Source organism: Micropterus salmoides, unplaced genomic scaffold (assembly GCF_014851395.1).
Source record: "Micropterus salmoides isolate LMB-PRFRI ecotype aquatic unplaced genomic scaffold, ASM1485139v1 Ms_hic_scaffold_19, whole genome shotgun sequence".
Classification (NCBI taxonomy): Eukaryota; Metazoa; Chordata; class Actinopteri; order Centrarchiformes; family Centrarchidae; genus Micropterus; species Micropterus salmoides.
The window spans coordinates 1914601-1935503 of record NW_024041039.1 but is presented as its reverse complement, the minus strand read 5'-3'; the positions used below and the strand labels follow the sequence as shown (position 1 = coordinate 1935503).

The 20903-nt window shown below is 39.5% G+C and overlaps 1 protein-coding gene across 1 annotated transcript; it reads left to right on the top strand.

The window, feature by feature from the left end:
* Positions 1-6710: 6710 nt before the first annotated feature.
* Positions 6711-19068, top strand: LOC119910783 (integrin beta-2-like; the record flags this gene model as incomplete). Its single annotated transcript, XM_038729591.1, has 9 exons — positions 6711-6900; positions 8031-8201; positions 10887-11128; positions 13154-13312; positions 14000-14095; positions 14138-14144; positions 14184-14277; positions 16672-16801; positions 18997-19068. Coding segments are annotated over 9 exons (1161 nt in total), but the record flags the coding sequence as incomplete, so codon positions are not given.
* Positions 19069-20903: the final 1835 nt, after the last annotated feature.

The window sequence follows — 20903 nt, the reverse complement described above, 5'->3', positions numbered from 1 at the left end:
AACCTAAAACATGTATTTTTACATTTGTGTTGTGTAAAATCATATCCACAAAAATACAGTGTGATTTGCAAATACACACAATTTAATCTGTACAAAGATCCTTTTTTTTTTACATACAAAGTGTTATTTACACATTTGTGAATCCATTTCTATACACAAAACAGTTTTTACACATTCGCGGATTGCTTCCTGTCAATTTGCAGGTCACGTGACATTTGTAATTTCCTTTTTACACATTTGTGGAATTTTGTCCACTCTGTCCCGCTGAGATCTGTAAACAGAGATCTGTAAATCTGAGAGTAGCTACACCAGCAGGTAGCAACAGCGACATTCTCTCCCATGAACTGACAGAATATTCACAGCACTAGCTAGAGTCATCCTCATCTGTAGAGACAACAAGGAAAAGGACTGTAGCCTTGTTTCAACCAGCAGCAGAAAAATAAAGTAGAGGATCTTCTTTTAACTCAACGCTCATGATTCAGGATCGGGTTCATCCTGTCCTCTCAAGGTAAGTCTGATGTGCAGTTTTCTAACTTTGTGTCTCCTGTGGTGAGTTAGCTGTGTAACGTTAGCCCACGTTATACGTAACAAGCTCATTAAATCATTTACCTTCACCTGGAGAGATTTTATGATTTTCACAATAATTGGTTATTCCCTCTACAACTGGAGTTAGCATGACAGTCTCTTATATAGCCTCCATTTACCACAGTCCGGTGATCCGTTAACATTTAGGTATATAATGATAAAATCAGTAGGCTAGGATAGTTTGACAGATCAGTGCAGAATGATCATTATCTTATTGACAGTAAACCATGACATCACCAGTGTTGGGCAGTAACGCATTACTGTAATAAAATTACTTTTCCCAGTAACTAGTAGTTTAACCAATTACTTGTCTAAAACAGTGAGATTATTACTAGTTACTAAGGCAGAGGACTTTGTTGTTCATGTCCAATGTTCAAAGTTCTTCCACAGCTGTAAGTAGCTACTGTCATTATTGTGTCACAGTCTAAGATGCAAAGAACATCGTCGTCTGTTGGAAACTCTGTGCAACCAGCAAAAAGCTTTCAACCGCAAACATTTCTACATCTGATTTATTGAAGCATCTGCTGAAGCAGCACAGCGACGAGAAACTTACAGAAAGAAACTCGGGCAGCTGCTGTCACTGATGCCGGAGAGAGTGGCGTTAACGTAACGTTTTGTAACTGCTCTTATAAATAGGCTACATTTGCAGAAAAACAGCTGTTTAAAAGTCGGGACTTACTTGATTTATTTCTGGCAATGTGTCCGCCTCAGCCGCCCCAACGCGCTACACGTGTAAGGGCCCGCCCAACGCTGCTTGCAGCTTTAATTAGGGCCCAAGCACGAACTGTGCGAGGTCCCCATTGAAACTGTAAGGATTATTAGGGCCCGAGCACGCACCGTGCGAGGTCCTTATTGACACTGTAAGGATTTTAAGCTCAATTTTGGGAGCCTAAACATACTCGATGAAAAGTGCTATCTGTGAGTTTTCGTCAATGGGTGTGTCCGTGGCGTGGCGTCAGATCAACTCTTCGCCATGACACAGGAAGTTGTTGTAACTTCAGTGTACATGCTCACATCTGCACCAAACTGTACATGTAGGATGAGAGTCCCACCCTGAACACATGTACATTCACCCACAGTCATAGCGCCACCTGCTGGCAACAGGAAGTGACCTTTAACGAAGCATGTTTCACCTACATGTGTGAAATTTCTGTGGTACGTGTATCTTGTCCAGATGCACAAAAAAAGCCTGTTGGAGCGATAGCCTAAACCCAACAGGAAGTCGGCCGTTTTGGATTTAATGCTCATTTTTGGCGATTTACACACTTTAACGAACTCCTCATAGGGATTTAATCCAAACAACTTAAAATTTCTGCTGTGCCTTCTAAAGGCATTGACGAGGAAAAGTTGTGATATCAGTGAGTTTTCGTCGATGGGAGTGGCGTCAAAGATCAACTCTTCACCATGACACAGGAAGTTGTTGTAACTTCAGTGTACAGTGGATAGAAAAAGTCTACACACCCCTGTTAAAATGAGACAAAGATCAAAATCTTTGAGGGGGAAAAATGAAAAATAAAAACCCTGAAATAACCTGGTTGCTGTCTCTGCACGTCTCCATTGTGTGCACCGCACGAGCTGCACTTCCGCATTTCTGAGTTCCGCCTTTTTCTTTCCGTCAACATTATGTCATCAATTAATCTCTAGATAACCAATTATTGACATTTGACATCAAAATCAGAGGGGAAAGGGATAATGTGGAGAAATTTAAATCAACAGTGGCAACAGAGCTGGGATAATGCAATAAAAGGAAGACATTTACACGAAATCCAAAGCAAAGTAGGCATATCAAGAAGTAGGAGAGCAAAGAGGAACGAGCAGCTGATAATAAGCAAGCTGAGAATTGTCAGAACAATGTCAGGAGGCTGAAACAGTAGAACATATTCTTACAACATGCAGGAAATTTACTCAGGAAAGACAAGAAATGATACAGTAAACGGTTTATTAGAATATGGAGAGAGTGTGGAGGATAGGAAACGGATAGTTGGTTTTCTGAGGGCGACAGGATTAGATAGGCGAATTTAGTATGAATGAAAGCAAAGGGTACATAAAGCCTGAAGGTGGCAGTAATGCAACTCAATGGATGCCAGCTGCCGTAAAAACCCAAAGAAGAAGAAGAAGAAGAAGGCTCTTGCTGGCAGTTTGTATTTGGCACTGACAGGACTAACAAGTTGTGCCATTTTGCTGGTGAAGGAGGAGAATCTTCTTATTTTTTGGGAGGAAGTTGACATAACTTCTCAGAGACACATTTTTGAGAAAAGGTACCAATAATTTTCTTTTCATTTTGGTTTCTGAATCCATATTTCAGGGCTCTAAAGTGCTACCATTACGTGCAAATGGGAAAAATGATTTAGGAGCACAATGTGCGAGTAACTACAACCTCCTACCTGAAACTGCTGTTTTTTCCAACTGGAATTTATTTTATACAAGTGGTGAGCTGTATAGTATACTATTACATAAAATGACAGTATAGTAAAATTAAATAAGTTATATATTAGCATACTAACTGTATACTATTAGGTTAAAAAGTTTTTATCTAATGTCATAATATTATACTAATACACTCCATGTTGTGAATGAGCCTCTGCAGTGGATGCCAGTATGTGCTCCTTCTAGCCTCCTCCTGAGAGCAACACGTTCCCCTTGTTCTGTTCTATTAAAGTTCTTGTAACACTGTTCAGTAGTCCTGTTTCCATCAAGGGTGATGTCGGTTGTGTGGCTGCTGCTGGTGTTTCGTGAATCCCTCCCTGGTTAAAAAACTACACAAGCACCAATCACAGTAATGTTTTTTTCTGATGACTGATCAGTGTTTTAAAAGCTGTTTTCAATTCTAAAAACATCTGTTTCAATTTTTAAAATAGCTTTAACAAAATGTTAAGGCCAGTGCTGAGTTGCACATACAAGGGTCTTCACTTCCTGTCCTCCAATGGTTTCATACCATAGTTGAACACAAAGAGAAGGAGCACACACATAATATAAATATGTGTAATGAATAGTTTGTTAACTTAGTGTGAACTAAACTTACTTGAGCACATTTCGCTGCTCCTAAATTTCTTTGAGTGCTCCTAAATCTTTTTAAAAGGTTAGCGTAGAGTGCTGTATCTTCAGTTGAAGATGACAAGAGCAGCTCATCTATCAAATGGGTCATTTCACAAAATAGGTGCCTTTTCAACTTTGAAAAGTGTTAAATTAAAATACTTTAATCACCACTTTTTAAGAAGCCAAGGATCAAAGACGTTTTAAATGACAAGAAATTGTGTTGTACCATCTCAAGCTGTGTAATTTTATATTTTATCAATTTTATATTTTGTCAAACTTACGGACATGAGTGTTACTATATACTATACTTCTAATTACAAGTTTGTAACAGAATGCTCATGGATGAGCAGTACATAAATCCCTCTTTTCCCTGAGATTATTTATTATTATTAGTTTTTCAATCATATATTTTTCTTCATAATGACCAAGACACAAATTTTTGACGGCAAACTTATGTCTTTGAGGAAAAAAATATGTTTTTAGAAGAGATATCTTGAAAGATTTGCCCGGTACAAAATATAATATGGTTTTGATTATAAAGGAATATCACATTAATGAAAGCAACAGGATTGACGTTACAGTTACAGGCTTGCCCACAGTAACAGGACTGAGGGGACACACCTTATACTTACCATTATTGTCTGTGAAGTTTTACCTCCTGTGTTACATAATATTGTTTAGCTTTTGATTGGCATTGTATTAATGAACATTTCTAAAAGGTATAATGGGTTTTTTGTATTGCTATTCCATGCATGTATTATAGACTTATTGAGACTGATTATTTTCATGTCTTACTCAATTAGTTTCTTTCAATTAGTCTTTTTATAACTTAAGTGATATTTTTAGGATATAAAATAAATGTATTTAACATAATAATCATATAAAAGATTTATTTTTTCAGGATACTGCCTCTCTTCTTCCACTGCACTTAATGGCATGCTACCTACATCTGTCAAAAACGTATTATAGTGTAAATATAGCCCCTCCTGTAAGTTTCGTCTGTCATGTCCTGTTGGTCTGTGTGTGTGTTGAGCATGTTGCTCTGGCTTATTGCCAATTGCTGCGTGTCCCAACTGTGGCTCATCAGTAATCAACACCTGAAAACAAGACTACGGCTGTCTCGGCCCCCGAGGCGTGTGGTGCAAGGCTGCAACTCTTTGTAAAGAGGGCCCGAGCACGAAAGTGCCAGGGCCAACGAATCCTGGCAATGAAAGTGTTGTTTTTGTAAAGATTTTATTTTTTAATTTTCAGCAGTCGCCTCAGCTGCCACAAGTAGTAATTACACCGTGTTTAATTCTGTTTATGTGAGCAGTCCTGTTAACGACCGGGACTGAGAGGATAGGAAACATGTCTTCAAGTGAGGTGAAAAGACCACTTTCCTTCCTTCCATTCCCATTTGGTGCACGTGGTGGACATGATTAACATTACCTTGACTGAAAGCCCACAGCAGTGTTACTCAGCAAAAGCCCATAGACTAAAGATAAAACAACCCTAACTTTAGTTAGGTGGCAAGTCACCCGTAAATCATCCTATAATTGTTACCATAAGAAGCTGCAGCAGAATTAACAAAGAAACAAATATTGATACATACAAGATATAGGCCTAGCGTCTGCTTTCTGATGAGCACTTCTTCAGCCTTCAGGAGCAGAGACAAGATTTTAACATTATCATATCTTCAATGTCGAATCATAAGACTTTTGAGCATTAAAACACTTGATTTCCTGCATTCTGATGAATTTATTACATTTTTTTCTGCATTCATTTATGGTGGAAATGTTTTTATTTATCTAAAAGGAAACACAAAATTCATGTGTCAGGGTGCCCAGGTTGCTCAGGTTGCGGCGGTGTGAGACATACGGTGCTGGAACAGTGGGTTGTTCCTGTAGGCATACCGTGAATTGAATGAAATAGTGGTCAGACATGTGTAGAGGTGTGACTGTTAGGCACTCTGTGGCACAGTTTCTGGACAAGAACGAGGTCAAGCACCTTGCCAGCTTTGTGGGTCGTGGGACTGAGAACCCGTGTTAGATCAAACTGAATCAGAGACAGGAAGTCTGCGGAGTTTGAATTGTCTAAATGAATGTTCATGTCACCGAGGACAAGTAGGGGACAGTCATGCTCTGCAATTGAAGACAGCAGTGTGTGTAGCTTGTCCACAAAGTTACCCACTTGATGACAATCACAGAGACGTTTACCGGAGCGGACACAAAGACAGCATGAGAACCAAATGTAGCATAGTTATTTTTTTAATTTCTCTTACCTACAATTTGGTAGAATTCTTCTGTAATGTAGCTCATTATTCTGTGGTCAGGATAGGTAATGAAGATGTGAGAAAATCCTTTCAATGTCAAATACGCAGTATATTCTAATGAAGTAGTAAATACCCTACATATTGGCAACATGTAGGGTACCTGTGGTATTTTAATGCAGGCTAATAAAAATTAATCATAGAAAACGGAATAACAGATTGGTTTGGGATCAGAGTGACCTCTGACTGAACAGACAAGGCTCAAGGATTAACCAAGCCTGGCTGTTAGATCGGTCTGGAGCAGGCTAGTTGCACAGAATTAATTACAATGGTAACTTATGCACTACTGCTTTTGTGAAACTGAGTCAAGGTTAAATTCAGCCAGGATAACTGGACAATCCTGGCTTAATCCGCTATCTTGGCTTTTGTGAAACAGCCCTGTGGTCTGTTGTTGCATGCTTTACTTCCTGTTTTTTTTTTGTAATCGTCATTGTCTGGTGAGTAGGTTTAGCTCGTTCCCATTAGTCCTTCATGTCTTTCACCTATTCACTCGCTCGTTTGCCATGGTATTTTCAAGTCCTCTGTTCTGTTCAGTCTGTGATGGGTCATTGTAGCTTGTCGGGCTCTGTCATGTGTGTGATCGGACCCATCTTGTTCCAAGCCTTCATGTGGATTTTGCATTTTAGATTTTCTGCTGGATCATTTGTTCGTTTATTATCATGGATTTACTGGACTCAGCCACTCGCAGTGAGTGTGCTCGCTTTTAGTTTTAGTTGCTTAATAAATATCATGAACTGTCCCTGCTCATGTCCCGTGTCCATTTGTACAGATTTTCACCTAATTTGGTGAAGAGGAGTCAACACGCTGTGATACTGAAGCTCAGTTAATAGCAAGAGGCTGCAAGATGGAAGAAATCATCTCCCCCCGGAACATCGTAACCACTGTGAAGAAAGGTCCGCTATCTGAGTCGTTCAGTAAGCAGGAGTCTGTCCAGCTGAATCCACAGGAGACTTCACTAATACTGCGACGCAGTAAGTTGAAACAGTTAATGCTGACTTTGTGAATTGAAGGAATGTATTTTCCAAATCAGAATAAAACCAAAGCATGTAGCTGTGCTACATTCTCTGTGTTTGTGTATCACCTATCATCACATTTTATTTAAGAACCTCAAGTACTGTATATTGTTTTCTGCATACATGAACATGGTAGTATTTCTTATTTTTAGGGCTGGGCATGTTAACGCATTATTATCGCATTATTTTACCACACATTAACGCAGTTTTTATTATTAGGCTATAAATTTAAAAGTCTGTTGCACACTGGTTCTGAATACACATAAGCCTGCAGTTAAAGCATGGGTCACAGGAGCAAATCACCCACCCAAAACAAGCAGCGGAGGGAGGCTTCGGCAGATGTCCGTCTTAGAAACGTTCTTAAAATCACAACGTAGTCGTTTGGCCCCACAGGGTCGCTCTGCCCTCCTCAGGTGAACAGGAGACAAGCGCTCCGCGGGTAAACGGCAGGCGCTCTATGGAGTAACCATGGCAACGGCTTCTGTGCGCTACACAGCTGTAGCCTATTTAACTAGAGTAAAAATTATAGGCTACATAACTTTACCAGACAGGCCTTCATCTAGTTTCTGATAAATATTTATCTTCTGGAAACTCACAAACATCGAATCTCTTCCAATGATTTGTGCTGCGCGTTCAGACAAATCAACTTCTGCAGTGATCTGCATGCGTGTGCGTGAGGCGAGTGACAGCGACACTTCACCTTACTGACAGGGACACTTTATGCTGCTAACTTGTTTTAACAAGCTAGATAAAAGGTAATACCTGGCAGTGGGAAACAGCTTTGCTTTAATATTTGATTTTATTACATTAAAGTTTAAGTTGAAATTTACAATAAATATTTTACTGCTACTGTGTAAAGGGAACACCGCTGGGAAAATGCACCTTATTTCTTTAAAGTGTTTGCAAACCACATGTTATTGCACTTTTGTGTATATAGCAGTACATTTAAATTACACTACTTTAGAATTCATTATTCATTGTTGCGCATAACAATGCAAGAGAATCATCCGATTAATCACCATTAAACATTTTAATTGTTGCCCAGCACTAGTTATTTTCATTTGTTTGTTTCTCTTGTGTGTTTACAGATCTTCCTGCCACACTCAGTGTTTCTTTTAAAAGAGTTCAGGGTTATCCAGTGGATCTCTACTTCCTGTTGGACCTGTCTTACTCCATGACAGATGACTTGGAAAATGCTAAACAACTGGGGCAAGATCTTTTTGCAGCTCTGAGTAAAATCACTGAACATGCTCAAATAGGTAATATTTATAATTTGGTAACATAATAGAATACAGCCACAATTTAGTGCAAACACTAAGTTGCAGAATGAAAAGAATGAAAAAGAACAGAATGTACCGAATATGTTTGTTTCCTCAAAAAAATCGGTGGCTCTGGAGGCTTTTAGTTAAAGCTTGTCTCAATTCTTTGAAATGCTGGCAGATAATACCTCTATGGACAGAGACGCTAGTCAAAGAGTAGGGAACAAAGAGTTAAATATAAAATATTTAATTGCTAAGTGGGCGTGGAAAAGACAGCAAGACGTAGGCATGTGTGTGTGTGTTTTTGTCCATAAATGTATATGATGCTGCTGCTACTAATGAAGGGAGCACTGCAGACTGGCAGGGTGATCATCAACTATGGTAAGTCAACTAGACTAAGCTAAGGAAAGAAACTCAAAGCAGCACAAAATGCATACTCTTTACCCCATCCTTTTCTTATTCATGGGCTTTCTCTGTTGGCCAGGTATCCGGAAGCTTCAGCAAAAACCCAGGGCCCTTTCTGTAATGGTTTTGGTTGATTTTTGGTTGATTCAGATCATGAGTGAGATCATTCTTGGTGCTGACACATCTCCAGTTCTTTCTACCAACGGAGGCATATCAATCACTTTCTGACATCACCCCTTTCGATTAAACGTTAACCTCTATGACAGTTTGTCTCATACACAGCAGGGCACCCCTCGTTTCAGCGACTTGCAATTTGAGTCTGTTATCATGTTCTGATTTTTTTTGTTTTATCCACTTTCTGCACACAACTATGTGCTCAGATATAAAAAATCTGACATTACTTCTGTGGACTTTGCTATGCTTTCTACAACCAGCTTGGGCGTGTTGGATAGCACTGGCAGATCCACACCTGCCTAGGTACGCTCACCTATGTCCGGGCTGACCTTTGGAGGAAAAGAAGATCAAGAGGGGGAATTAGAAACAGGTAGTGTCAGCTAGGTCTGGGACAATAATCACATGTTATTTTCAATTGTGATTTTGTCTTCCAAAGATTATGAAAAAAAGATAATTGTGTCCCAGTTAGTTTGGCAATAATTTTGTGGTGTTGTGAATCCAGCACATCCATTTCCTTTCCAGCAGTGCCCTTTTACCCCTTCCTAAAAGCCCAAACTCCCTCTCAGCCAGGCTATGGCATGTTTAGTTGAGCTCAAGCTAAGATGACGGAAAGAGAGCCTTTGGGAAACGCTTTGTTTTCAAGGAATCAGAGGAAACAGTATTTCCTTCACATATACTTGCTTGGGCGAGTCGGCCAGGAATATTAATGGCTGCTGTTGGTGACCTAAGAGACATGGCTGCACACTAGTGGATAACTAACTAACTGGGTCGTTATCATAAATCTTGTTGTGTGAGGGATTTAAAGATATAATCTTAACGTTACCGACTGAATTGGAGGTACCTCGATTTCAAATCATGCTTTATATTTATGATTTGAATTCAGGGGGCCTAAACAGTGCGTAAATAGAGTATATATATATATATATGTGCGAGCTCATGGGGTGGGATGGTGGTATCCGTAGTACAGTGGTCAGTGCTCTTGCTGTTGAGGTGGGAGAGCCGGGATCAATTCCCACTCACTGCATCTGTTATTGCAGCAGGTCTGGGGATTATGGGGACACATTCTTTTAATTTTGGGGGGGTAAAAGTAACAGCTAAATTAGTGAATGATCAATCAATTATCAATGTTATTTAGTGTCTTGATAATTTCAGATGAATGTGACCTAAGCTAGACCTAATTAGGTCTGTCAGCCTCCACAGGAGCTGCTGCTGAGTTAACCCTGGGAAGAGAGAAATACTGCATTTTCTGTTCTAGAAAGAGCGACTTTAACTCTGACAGTACAAATCACAGAATGTGTATGTGCAAGCGAGTATGTGTGTAGTTGCTGTGGCAAAAACAGTCTGGCACATAGGAGTGAGGTAAAGCAGTGGCGGAGCGGTCGGGACATTTCCCGGTGGCCTGCGGCCGTTTTGCTATTAATAGTCATCTTGTCCATTGGCAATGATAATGGACCAAGCTTTTTCACTTCAACATAGCAAGTAGGAAAACCGGCCCAACACCCGTGTCCTTTCTCTCCATAAGTGGAGTTTACATTGATGAACGAGAACAATTGACTCATGGCCAGTCCTGGGTGAGGAACCCAACATCATGATACATGTTGGGTTCATAGCATCATGGGAATTCTGAGGGGCGGACTTAGGCTACTATGCAGCCTGTCACCCCGGACTCACACAGTTCTTGCTTTATGTACGTCTGCTGATGATGATTAAGTAGGCTACTTAGTTAAAGGGTTTCTTTTGTGTCTGCTTTAACTGTGTTTATTGTTGATATACGACCGGGAGGGTATTTTATTTTGAAAATTGACCGGATTCTCTGAAGTGTTATGTCTGAAGTGTAAATACCGCTCAGCCAGATCCTGTGTACATAGGCCTTGTTCCCTGTAGTCCCTTCTTTGTACTTAACGGTATGTATTTTGTTGGTATCCCATTTGTAGAAACTGCTTACACAAAATGTACAGGCTGTATTCTATAGCGCTACCTTTTTATCAGGGCCGAGCATGAAATGTGCGAGGTCACTGCTGGAACTGAAGGAATTTATTTTGTTAATTTCAGTATGTTATTTCTTTATATATCACAGTGGTCTGAAATGCATTTCTATAACTACAGGGTTAGGTGTCTTTGTCGATAAGACAGTCCTTCCTTACACTAACACCCACCAGAGGAAACTGCAGAAGCCACGTGATGAGAACGACCAGCAGTGTCAGGCTGCCTTCGGCTACAGACATGTGCTTAGTATGACACCAGAGAAGGATGAGTTCAAAGCAAAAGTGAGAGAGCAGGTCATTTCTGGGAACTTGACTTCTCCTGACGAGATTCTTGACGCCATGATGCAGGCTGCTGTATGTGGGGTAAGTACTCACAAAACAGACGTTATATACAAAATTTATAAACTGTAGATGGGGGAATAGAATAAATCAAAGGCATAAAACACATCTAATCTGTTTTCTGTAAAAAAGAAATGCTGAATTTGGGCTGTTGTGGAAGCTTAAAAAAGGAGGGTCTTATTTTGAATGGCAGTTGGTTGTCATTAAAAAGTCAGTGTCAAGTAGTGACCACACAGTAACAGTTACTATAAAATACCTTTAAGCCACAATTTCAGAGGTTCAGTCACAGTATGGAAGAATAATTCCCATAATAATTTATTCTTTGTGACACCAGAATACCAAAATAAACAAACACATAAAGCTTGGTTAAGGTTAGATAGTGGTCGTTTAAATATTGAAAAAGCAACGCTCACTTGAAATGCAAAGAGAGCATTTTCTATTCATTCGGGGTTTTGTACTCCAAACAGTCCACCTTGACCTTCTCCCTACTGCAAAATGATTACAACTCACTCATTATGTAGGGGACTATTTTAAAACGATAATGTAAACTACAAAATGAAATTCCACAGTAGAAATATAATATTCCACGTTTACTTATTTAATGAAAATGCATTAATCCAGTTTGTATTTAATTTTCACATTCATATGGGCTTCTATAAGCATTTTAAAATGAAAAAGTTGTTTGGGTCTTCATTTGTTTTTTTAAGTTGTACACTGCTGTACAGTGGACACTGTTCAAACGTTAATTCAAAATAGAAAATTAAAATGCAAAATATACCATGTAGCCTCATTTTCTATTTGTGCAAGCATTACTTGCATCACAATTAAAATAATAATGCACTTTCTAACAATTTGAAAAGACTTAACCTGCTGAAGATCTGAAAAAGCACCTAATCCATCCTAAGCAATTTGGATCTAGAGCAAACCATTCTACTGAAACTGCATGTTGCTATTTCCTTGAAGTCATTAATGCAAGGATTATACTTTCCGTGTACGCGAGGGTCTGCTAGGGGCCGAGTGACAAAAAAATCGTCATCAGGTATGCGAAGGGTCTGTGCGGACGTCCGCTTGCCTCCCATTTGTTTGCGCGGCAACTAGCGCTACCAGGGCACCAAGGAATCTAATGCACATGTGTGGAACGTGTCTGCTAAGCTGACTGTAGAAAGTAGTAGTCCACGTCTGGGGGTCCATGTCCGCTCCTGGGTATATTCGAGGCTTAAGGCTAATGTAGATAAAGGAGGGGTAGTGGAAGCAATGTTTCTTGACCTAAGTAAAGCTTTTCATGAATCAGTTAAACATTCAATACTGCACTCAATGCTCACTAAGCTGTCCAATTGTAATCTTTCAAAGGACACGTTCAATTGGATAAAATCAAATCTATCACTGTGTTTGGATAAACATACTATGGGAGTACCACAAGGCTCCATACTAAGGCTATTGTTATTCAGTTTTTAAATCAATGATCTCCTCTCTGTGTGTGATGATGTAGATATTCTGATGTATACAGATAGGGGCAGTACAAACTGGCTTAAATTGAATACTGGGAACAGTAATATTTCCAAATATTTTATGCAAAGTTATTTTGGATTGTAGTCTTGGGTTCAAAAAGAACTTAAGTGAGCTGAAATATAACATTGCTATTTTTAGACATATCAGAAACTCACTTGCTGTAGAAGCACCCAGGGTATATATGAATGCAATGATTCCTTCTCATTTCAACTATTGCATTTCATGCTGGTCAGGTAGTAAAAATATTTTGAATTCTTATTAAAGGATGACAATATTCTTTAATATTACGTATTTTTTTCTCGACATGTCAGAGAACACAGATCTGTGGGAGAGATTCTGAATGTGCAGAAAGTTTTGAACATGAGCAGAAAACCTGCTGAAACACAGGAGCTATTGAAGTCCAGGAGTTTCTAACTGTATTAAAATAAATACTTTATCATTTAGGCCCTGCTTATGTACTTGTTTAACAAGATGTGCTGCATTTGACACCATTGACTATCACATCCTATTACAGAGACTAAAACATTTTAATTTCCTTAGGACAAAATAGGTTGGAGGAACGGCAGCACTTGGCTGATTGTGCTGACCACTTATGCTGGATTTCACATTGCGGGGGATGGAAATTTGGCTAGCAAACTGGAACCCAATGATGAACTTTGCCACCTGGAAAACAACCTTTATACCAAGAGCACTGAAATGGTATGTATGGAATCACATAATTGAATCAACAGTCAAAAGGCATTGCTATGTTATCATAACTGATGCGCAAAACAAGAATAAGAAGATGCAGGTTATATTAAAGGAGACCTATTATGCTTTTCCATATTTTTATGACTTATCTACAATGTTTTTGTTGGATGTTCATGTTAAACATGGCCAAAGCTTCAAATAATGAGGTAAAACTATTTAAAAGAAATCCCTGTGAGCCAAAACCTCAGATTTCCTCCTGTTCTGAACGCTCTGTTTGCAACTGCTTTTTCTACCAACGGCTCCGTTCTACAACTTATGGAGCTACACGGAGCCGGTATTCCATACAGTGGATATAAAAAGTCTACACATCCCTGTTAAAATGTCAGGTTCTTGGGATGTAAAATAATGAGACAAAGATCATCATGCCAGCTTGTAAAAAATTATTTATCGCCCACCAAAACTCAACAACAACTTTATCCACAAGTTTCGTTCCAAAATATGACAAGCTCCCTTCAATATTCACGTTTGTTGCCCCTCAAACCCTTTTGCAAATTATTTTAAAACTCTGTTTAACTCTTTTGGCCTTAATCAAAGTGTGAATAAGCTTGGCCACACCTTGGCCACTATATCTTGCACACTTAACCTTTAAAAGAGGTAATATTAGGTTTACAACATTTCATTGATTGCTGTGTACAGGACTACCCATCTGTTGGACAACTAGCTATGCAGTTGGAAAAAAACAATATTCAGCCGATATTTGCAGTGAAAAAGAATGTGGAGAATGTGAACAAGGTAAATGTATTTATTTCTGTACCACTTTTTATTTATTTATAGAGTACCTGCATTCTTACTTTGATTCATTCTTCCTGTTTTATCCCAGCAACTCTGATTCCAAAATCAGAGGTGGGCGTTCTGTCATCAGATTCTAAAAATGTTGTTGAACTAATGGGAAGTGTCTGCAGCTGCAGCCTCCAGTACTGCAGCTATAGAATATTGTCCTGTTTTTCTAACTAAAAAAACACTTATGTTGATGTTCAAGCTCATCTTAATTACGTCTAATCAGGCGCCGCCATCACCCAAGTGTATCTGCTGCAGGTTAACACACAAAGCTACTGTTGCACATTTTAATTAAACTCAGGGTGGCTTTGGGTATTTTTATTGTAGGAGAGATCATGTCTCCTTACCTGCAACATAAACAAAGATGGGTACATCGTAATCAGCACACCGTCTGTTCAACCTCGAGTTACAGCTGCTCCAAACATTACTCACTAGCAGGTGTCACGGCTGTCGCTGTCATCTTTGTGTTTCCCCCTTTCTGTCTCACCTCTACCAAGTAGGCTGTGTCCCTGTGGAATGAAGACCTGCCTACTTCCTGGTTTCTGGGGTGCTGACTTCAGTCCCACCCATCGGTTCCCTCTGTTCCCAGCTCAACCAATGGCTTGTCACCACATCAGGATTACCTCCCGCTCATGAGGAGAGTCCACCAGCTGCTCGAGGCAGCTTGTCACAGCCAATTGACTTGTGTGCCGCTTGTGTTGACTGTGTACCTTGTTAGTTAGCTCTGCATTGTGTTTAGTGGAGCAGTTCACTTAGTCTGTCATAGTCTAGTGGTGGTTATGTTTAGTAGCCAGTAATCATAGTACCTTTTGAGTATTTTGGTTTGTGTGCATTCACCAGCTTGTGGCTAACAAAAGGGTGGAATTAGCGTCCACACTGACCGCCACACGTAGTAATCTTGTGTTAGTTTTCATCAGGTGTAGTGGGTGCTGTGCTCTTTGTGTTTTTGGTAGTAAGAATCTGAAACTCTGCTTAAATATATAGTTAGGTACAGTCCTCCTTTCTAGGACCTCTTTATTTTAACTTTGTTTGTTATTTTCACAGCACCCTCATCCACCCTCCTTTTGTTTGTTGTTACCTGCCTGCATCCCCGGTTACCAAATAAAAGTTACCTTTTTAAGATCTATACCAGTTTTTCCTATATGTTTATGGCCCCCACTCCCCTAGACCAACAGGGGGTCGTAACACAGGTATACTCCCTCTTGTGGTCAAAGTTGGAACCAACACCCACTTCTCGACAATGCCCTGCCTGTGAACACGGAGCACAATACATAACCACACAATGCCAAGAAGCAAAAGTACTACAGAACAATACATGGAAAAACAACATAATAAACCCCACTGTTACACCCAAAACAATATGTAAGGGCTGTACCTCTTTTATGGACTTATGAACCCGTTATCCTCACACTACTCAAATCGGACTCATTAAATATCAAAATCAATATTTTCCAAAACCAATGTCTGTTTTTTTGTTTTCTGTTTATCTGCTTTTCCGTTTTGGTTTTAAAACAGAAAAACAAAAAACAACTTTTTTTTGTTTTGTTTTTTCTGATTTGGTTTTGAAACTGAATAATCAAAGAACGAACCATACACAGATTGTTTAGGCACACACCCCTGTAATGGTTAGGGTAAGGGTAATAGGCTTCGGGGGAGTAACATAGTTAGCTAACTAACTAGCTAGCTGGCAGTGTCATGGAAAACTAGGATTCCACAAATGCTGTTCCGGTCCTAGGAGTGCGGTCCTGAAAATGCAGCATCCAGTACTGCAACTACATATTACTCCAAAATGCCCTCTGATGCATGGGATTGACAACCACTAGGCAAATAATCATACGTGTTTTTTGATTCTCTCTATGATATAACTGTAATAAGCTACTGGGACTTGACTAAGAAAAATGATGTGTGGACAGAGCGCTTCCCTACTTCGTAACCTACATCAGTATTGTGGTAACAGGAGAACAACTATCCTGTGAGATGCAAGAGAGAGCCTGCTACTTTGTGTGAACAGGACTTTTGAGATACGGTCTGGGTTGATAGTTGACTATGACAACCCGTGTCCTACCAAAAGTCAAAATGGTTTCTTTTAACCATGCCTATGATATTTTTCTAACCTAAAGAAGGTAGTTTTAGTCCCCCACACTTTGGTGTGGGTATGTAGTGATGGGGCGTCTAAATTAAAATAAATTTTAATAACAAAATAGAAAAATTCTTTTGAAAGAACTTGAAAAGAAGAAATGTTGCCCCAACAATTACACAAGTCCAATAAAAGTACACAGCAACAACATCAAGGAACAAATGGACTCTTGAGTAAAATGGGGGGCTTTATGGGGCATTGAGCTGATTACTAAAAAAAACTACTTTGGTGACATAAAATGAGTTTTGGCTCACAAAACTGATCAAAGAACATTTCTATTATAACATGCAGTACATCATAGAGGGAGTGACGCTGGTACAGGCGTTAGCGCTTTATTGTGTTTTGTTGCAGATTAGTTAATTTTCAGTTCTATCACTCTTCTAACTTTCCTTAGATGCAATGACAGCTATTCTGGTCAGTTCTGTGAGTGTTACACTGACGGTAAAGACGAGCGGTCCCTGCGAGCTTCCTGTCAGAGGCAGAACGGCAGCGAGTGTGAGGGCAGAGGAGACTGTGTGTGGCAGGTGCGAGTGCCACAACACAGACAGTGGAAGCACTTACTATGGGGAATTCTGCCAGTGCGACAGTGAACACTGTGAGAAGTTCAACAATAAACTATGTGGAGGTAGAGTTCCAGTCACTTTCAAATCATCTTCATTTTTAAAATGTTCCCTCAAAAGACCTGACTTCTTCCATTATGGTTTATCAGATACGAGTTTTTGAAAAGGGACCTTAAATTTGAAAGAATGTGACCAGCTATAACATTATGACCATCTGCCTAATATTGTGTAGGACTGCTGAAACAGCCCTGACCCGTCGAGACACGAGGGCCGTATTACAGAAACTTCCTAACCGGCACATCCTATCTTAACTGCTTGGAAACCATGGTAATAATGGTTACGAACTGATTTAGGAAAAAGGCCGTTACAGATTAACAGTTCCTAAGTCAATATTTTAAAAGTGTTTTACAGAAATCCTAACTTTGTAAAATCTTAAATAAATTCTCCTAACTTCAGGAGAACTGTTAAGTTGTCCTAACTTTACTTTTCCACCAGGTAGTGTTTGCTAACTCGTTTAATCCACATGGCTGCTCTTTAATTGCTTTTATAAAAACAACAAAATGTCAACAAGTGGAACTTATTCACTGATCTACCGATAGTAGAAAGGCAGAAGGTGATGTGACGCTAGATAATGTCTCATTATGTAACAAAAGGACAACACAGCCAACACCTCTAAGTCATCTGGCTTGAAGTTCAATGATAGTTGTTTCTGCTCCATTTTCAGTTAATGTTTCATTAAAAACAAATGACCAAAAAACAGCGATTACAAGTCGTTTAGCTCGATGAGAAAAGTGGCATCGGTTGCTAGGTAACAGAGATAAAAGTTGATAACCGATGTTGGATTGAGTATTTAGGATTTCCTAACCTGAGATAAGATAAGATGAAGAAAGATAAGATAGGATTCCTAAAGTTCATTAGGATTCACTTCTGTAATACCAAATTGAGAAAAATCCTTTCTTAGACTCTTCCTGTCTCAACTTAAGACGTAAGATAGGAACTTTCTGTAATACGGCCCCAGGACTCTACCAGACCTACAATACGAGACGTGCCCCACCTGCCCTGATCCTTGCCAGACTAAATTGTAAGAATTCCAAACTTCTACTAGGAGCTGCATTGACTGCCTCCACTTTGAGTCAGGTCCCTTTAAAAAAAACTGCCATGTGGCTTGCATGAAGAGCATTGATCACGTCATGGTAGACCAGTTCACCATACAAAGCAAGCAGTGCCAGCAGAGGGACACGGAGGGTTGCTGGATCAAATTTAGACTACACCAGCTGGTCGGAGAGGATAACTACATGGCTGAAATTCTGAAACAGAGAGGTAAGCTGCTGATGAAATCAAAAATCTCTTCAGAGGCCCTGATCAGACAGAAAGCGCTTTTTGCGCCTTTTATTGTTGAACTTAGAAAAAGAGCAGTGCGCTGCATTTTTTGGATGTTGCTAGAGTGACTCCTGACTTTTAAACTTAGCTGCTAAAGTTTAAAATAAATACTAACCATGACACATGAAACAGTAAAAACAACTCGTCATTAAAAAAAAAAAGTAGCTCAGCTTAAGTGAATTTGCTTTCTGTGATTGAAAACAGCTTCTCCTGTATAACTCTGTGAATATGTGACATATCCACCTGATTTGTCACGGTTCTGGTAAGTACTGTGTTCTGTATGTGCTGAGGTAGTTTGGCATATCGGACTTGTATGGGCTCAGAGGAAATCGCTGTGTTTCATACGTCCCGCGTTTCAATCATCCCGGCTCTCCCTAATAGATAACAATTGTTTTAGATAAAAGTGTCAGCTAAATAACAAATTATTATATTATTATTATTAAATTACAGCTGAGACTTATGAGAAGGGGAACATGTTTGAACTGTTTGTTTGAATTGCATTGCAACTTGTAGTACAGACATTTTAGTCAGAACAACAAATGTCAGTCTCACGGTGGCACTAGAGGAAAGCTCAAGGAGAATGACAGATGGAACAAGGATTCAGAGGACCACAAATGTATGTACAAAATTCATTTGCAATTTGTCCGCTGTTGATACATTTATCTCTGCCATCTTCATCCTGCCATCCTGCTAGCAGACATGCACTTTTCCCCATTTGTTTTTATAGTGTTGCATTTTGTATGTGTAAAATCATCTGGAATGTATCCCTTTTTGTCCAGACTGTCCAGAACCACGCAGCGTCCCACCTATTCATCGAAGGTGAAAGAGAGGAGATGAACTGGAAAAGGTGAGACGATTTATTTGTGATTATTTCTAGATTTTTGTTAGCAGTGATTAAAAAAAAATTACATTCAATCTACATTTTAAGGACTAGAGTTTCTGTGGTATTCTTTTTGTTAGACTGTTTTAAGTGTTTTGCTGTGAAGCATGCCTTTCTAGAATCTAAAAAAATATTTGTATTGGACTGCTCTGCAGTAAAGCAGTGTAGGTGTTCAGTGATTTTAGCCAGCTAGTAGCATGCTGTTTATGTAGCATGAAGAGAAAACTGAGGTTGCAGAGGTCTGACTGAAGATGTCATGTGTAGATATATTTTTTGAACTACTTTAGCTTTCCAACGGGCTGTTTTACTGGATCATGCTGTATTGATGCTTTGTTGATGCTTGTATGTTATTCCTCAAATGTAAGTTGCTTTGAATAAAAGCGCCAAATGAATAAATGTAACGTAATGTAAGTCACTCAACAGATATTATAACAGAACATACACACACCCTAACAAACAGTCTACTCAGCTAATGTTATATAAGAGGCAACTGATGAGCTTTGCACTGTACAGAATCCTTCACATTATGTATTGTCACATAGTGATAAGACATACAATGCTCCTATTCTCTCACAAGTCTGCTATGACAACATCACCCAGAGGTCAAAGAGTTCATTCCCCCACAGTTAACACCCACAGTCTTCCATAATAATAATCCAATAAAAACCCGCACAGTGTGAACCCAACCTCCAGGAAATCTTTCAGTGTATAAGAGCCGCCATATAGATACGGCAGCTTTACCCTCGGCACCAGGTTGTATTGTAAAGTCTGCACCCTTGTAGCCAGCTCATGGTAAAACAAGCCTTGTCTCTGGAGTCTGGGTGAGGAGGAGGAATAGATTCTTGATTCATATATATATATACACTCAGTTTAATTTGAGTGAGCCACGTGCATTGCGCTGGACAAACTCATTTGCATAAAGGCGAGGTTGTGTTAATGCAAATTCAGATATGGCGAACAGTCAGTCAACTCACTGCAGCGTAACGTCATGCGCGATGGATCTCCTGCTCCTGTTTAAAATTAATAGAATCTGTCGACCGATCCAGTTTGTCTGCACCATGACTGTTATTTAAGTGCAAATAGCAAGTGGAGTCAGTCAAAAAAAAAAAAGTTCAGCGGCAGGACAAAGACCGAGAACAACACAAGCCCAGCCTACCACAACCTGCAACTGAGACTAAGATCCAGGGGCGATAGCCACTAATCAGGTGGCCAAAATCCTGTGAGAAAAAGGAGTGGGAAGGGAACTGTTTACTGATCACCTTTAAAGAATTTCACGGTTTTGCTGAATTGCTGCTTGTGTATGAGCCAGGGCTCTGCTGGCGGTTCAAGTCACTATGTGCATGTGAATCACCCCCTTCAATCTTTTCACGAGACCAGCTTGTGTTATTATTTAAGACTGTCATTCAAATCACCTAATCCTGGACTTCCTCTGTTGCTAGGGTACCAACCCTCTGTTACCGGATGCCACCACCACTGTGGAAAACCCAACCTTTACTGGAGTGTGAGGGTTTCTGCTGCAGCTCAGCGAGTGTTCAGTGCTTCACTGTTGCATCTGAGTTTTGCCTTTATGTTAGAAAGTATCATTTGTAATGCTCATCTGTATTTGAAAATGTTCACAATCACACTTATTTACTTTTTATGTTGGCTTTTTTTAAGAATTATAGTCAGTTGTATTCTATTTGTTTACTTACTATTCCAAAAATGATGCAGATTTTTGTTCACTGCATATAATAATTTTACAAAATGTAATGTAATGTTGTATAGCTTATAATGTATACAGTTTATAGTGGTACAGTATGTATAGGA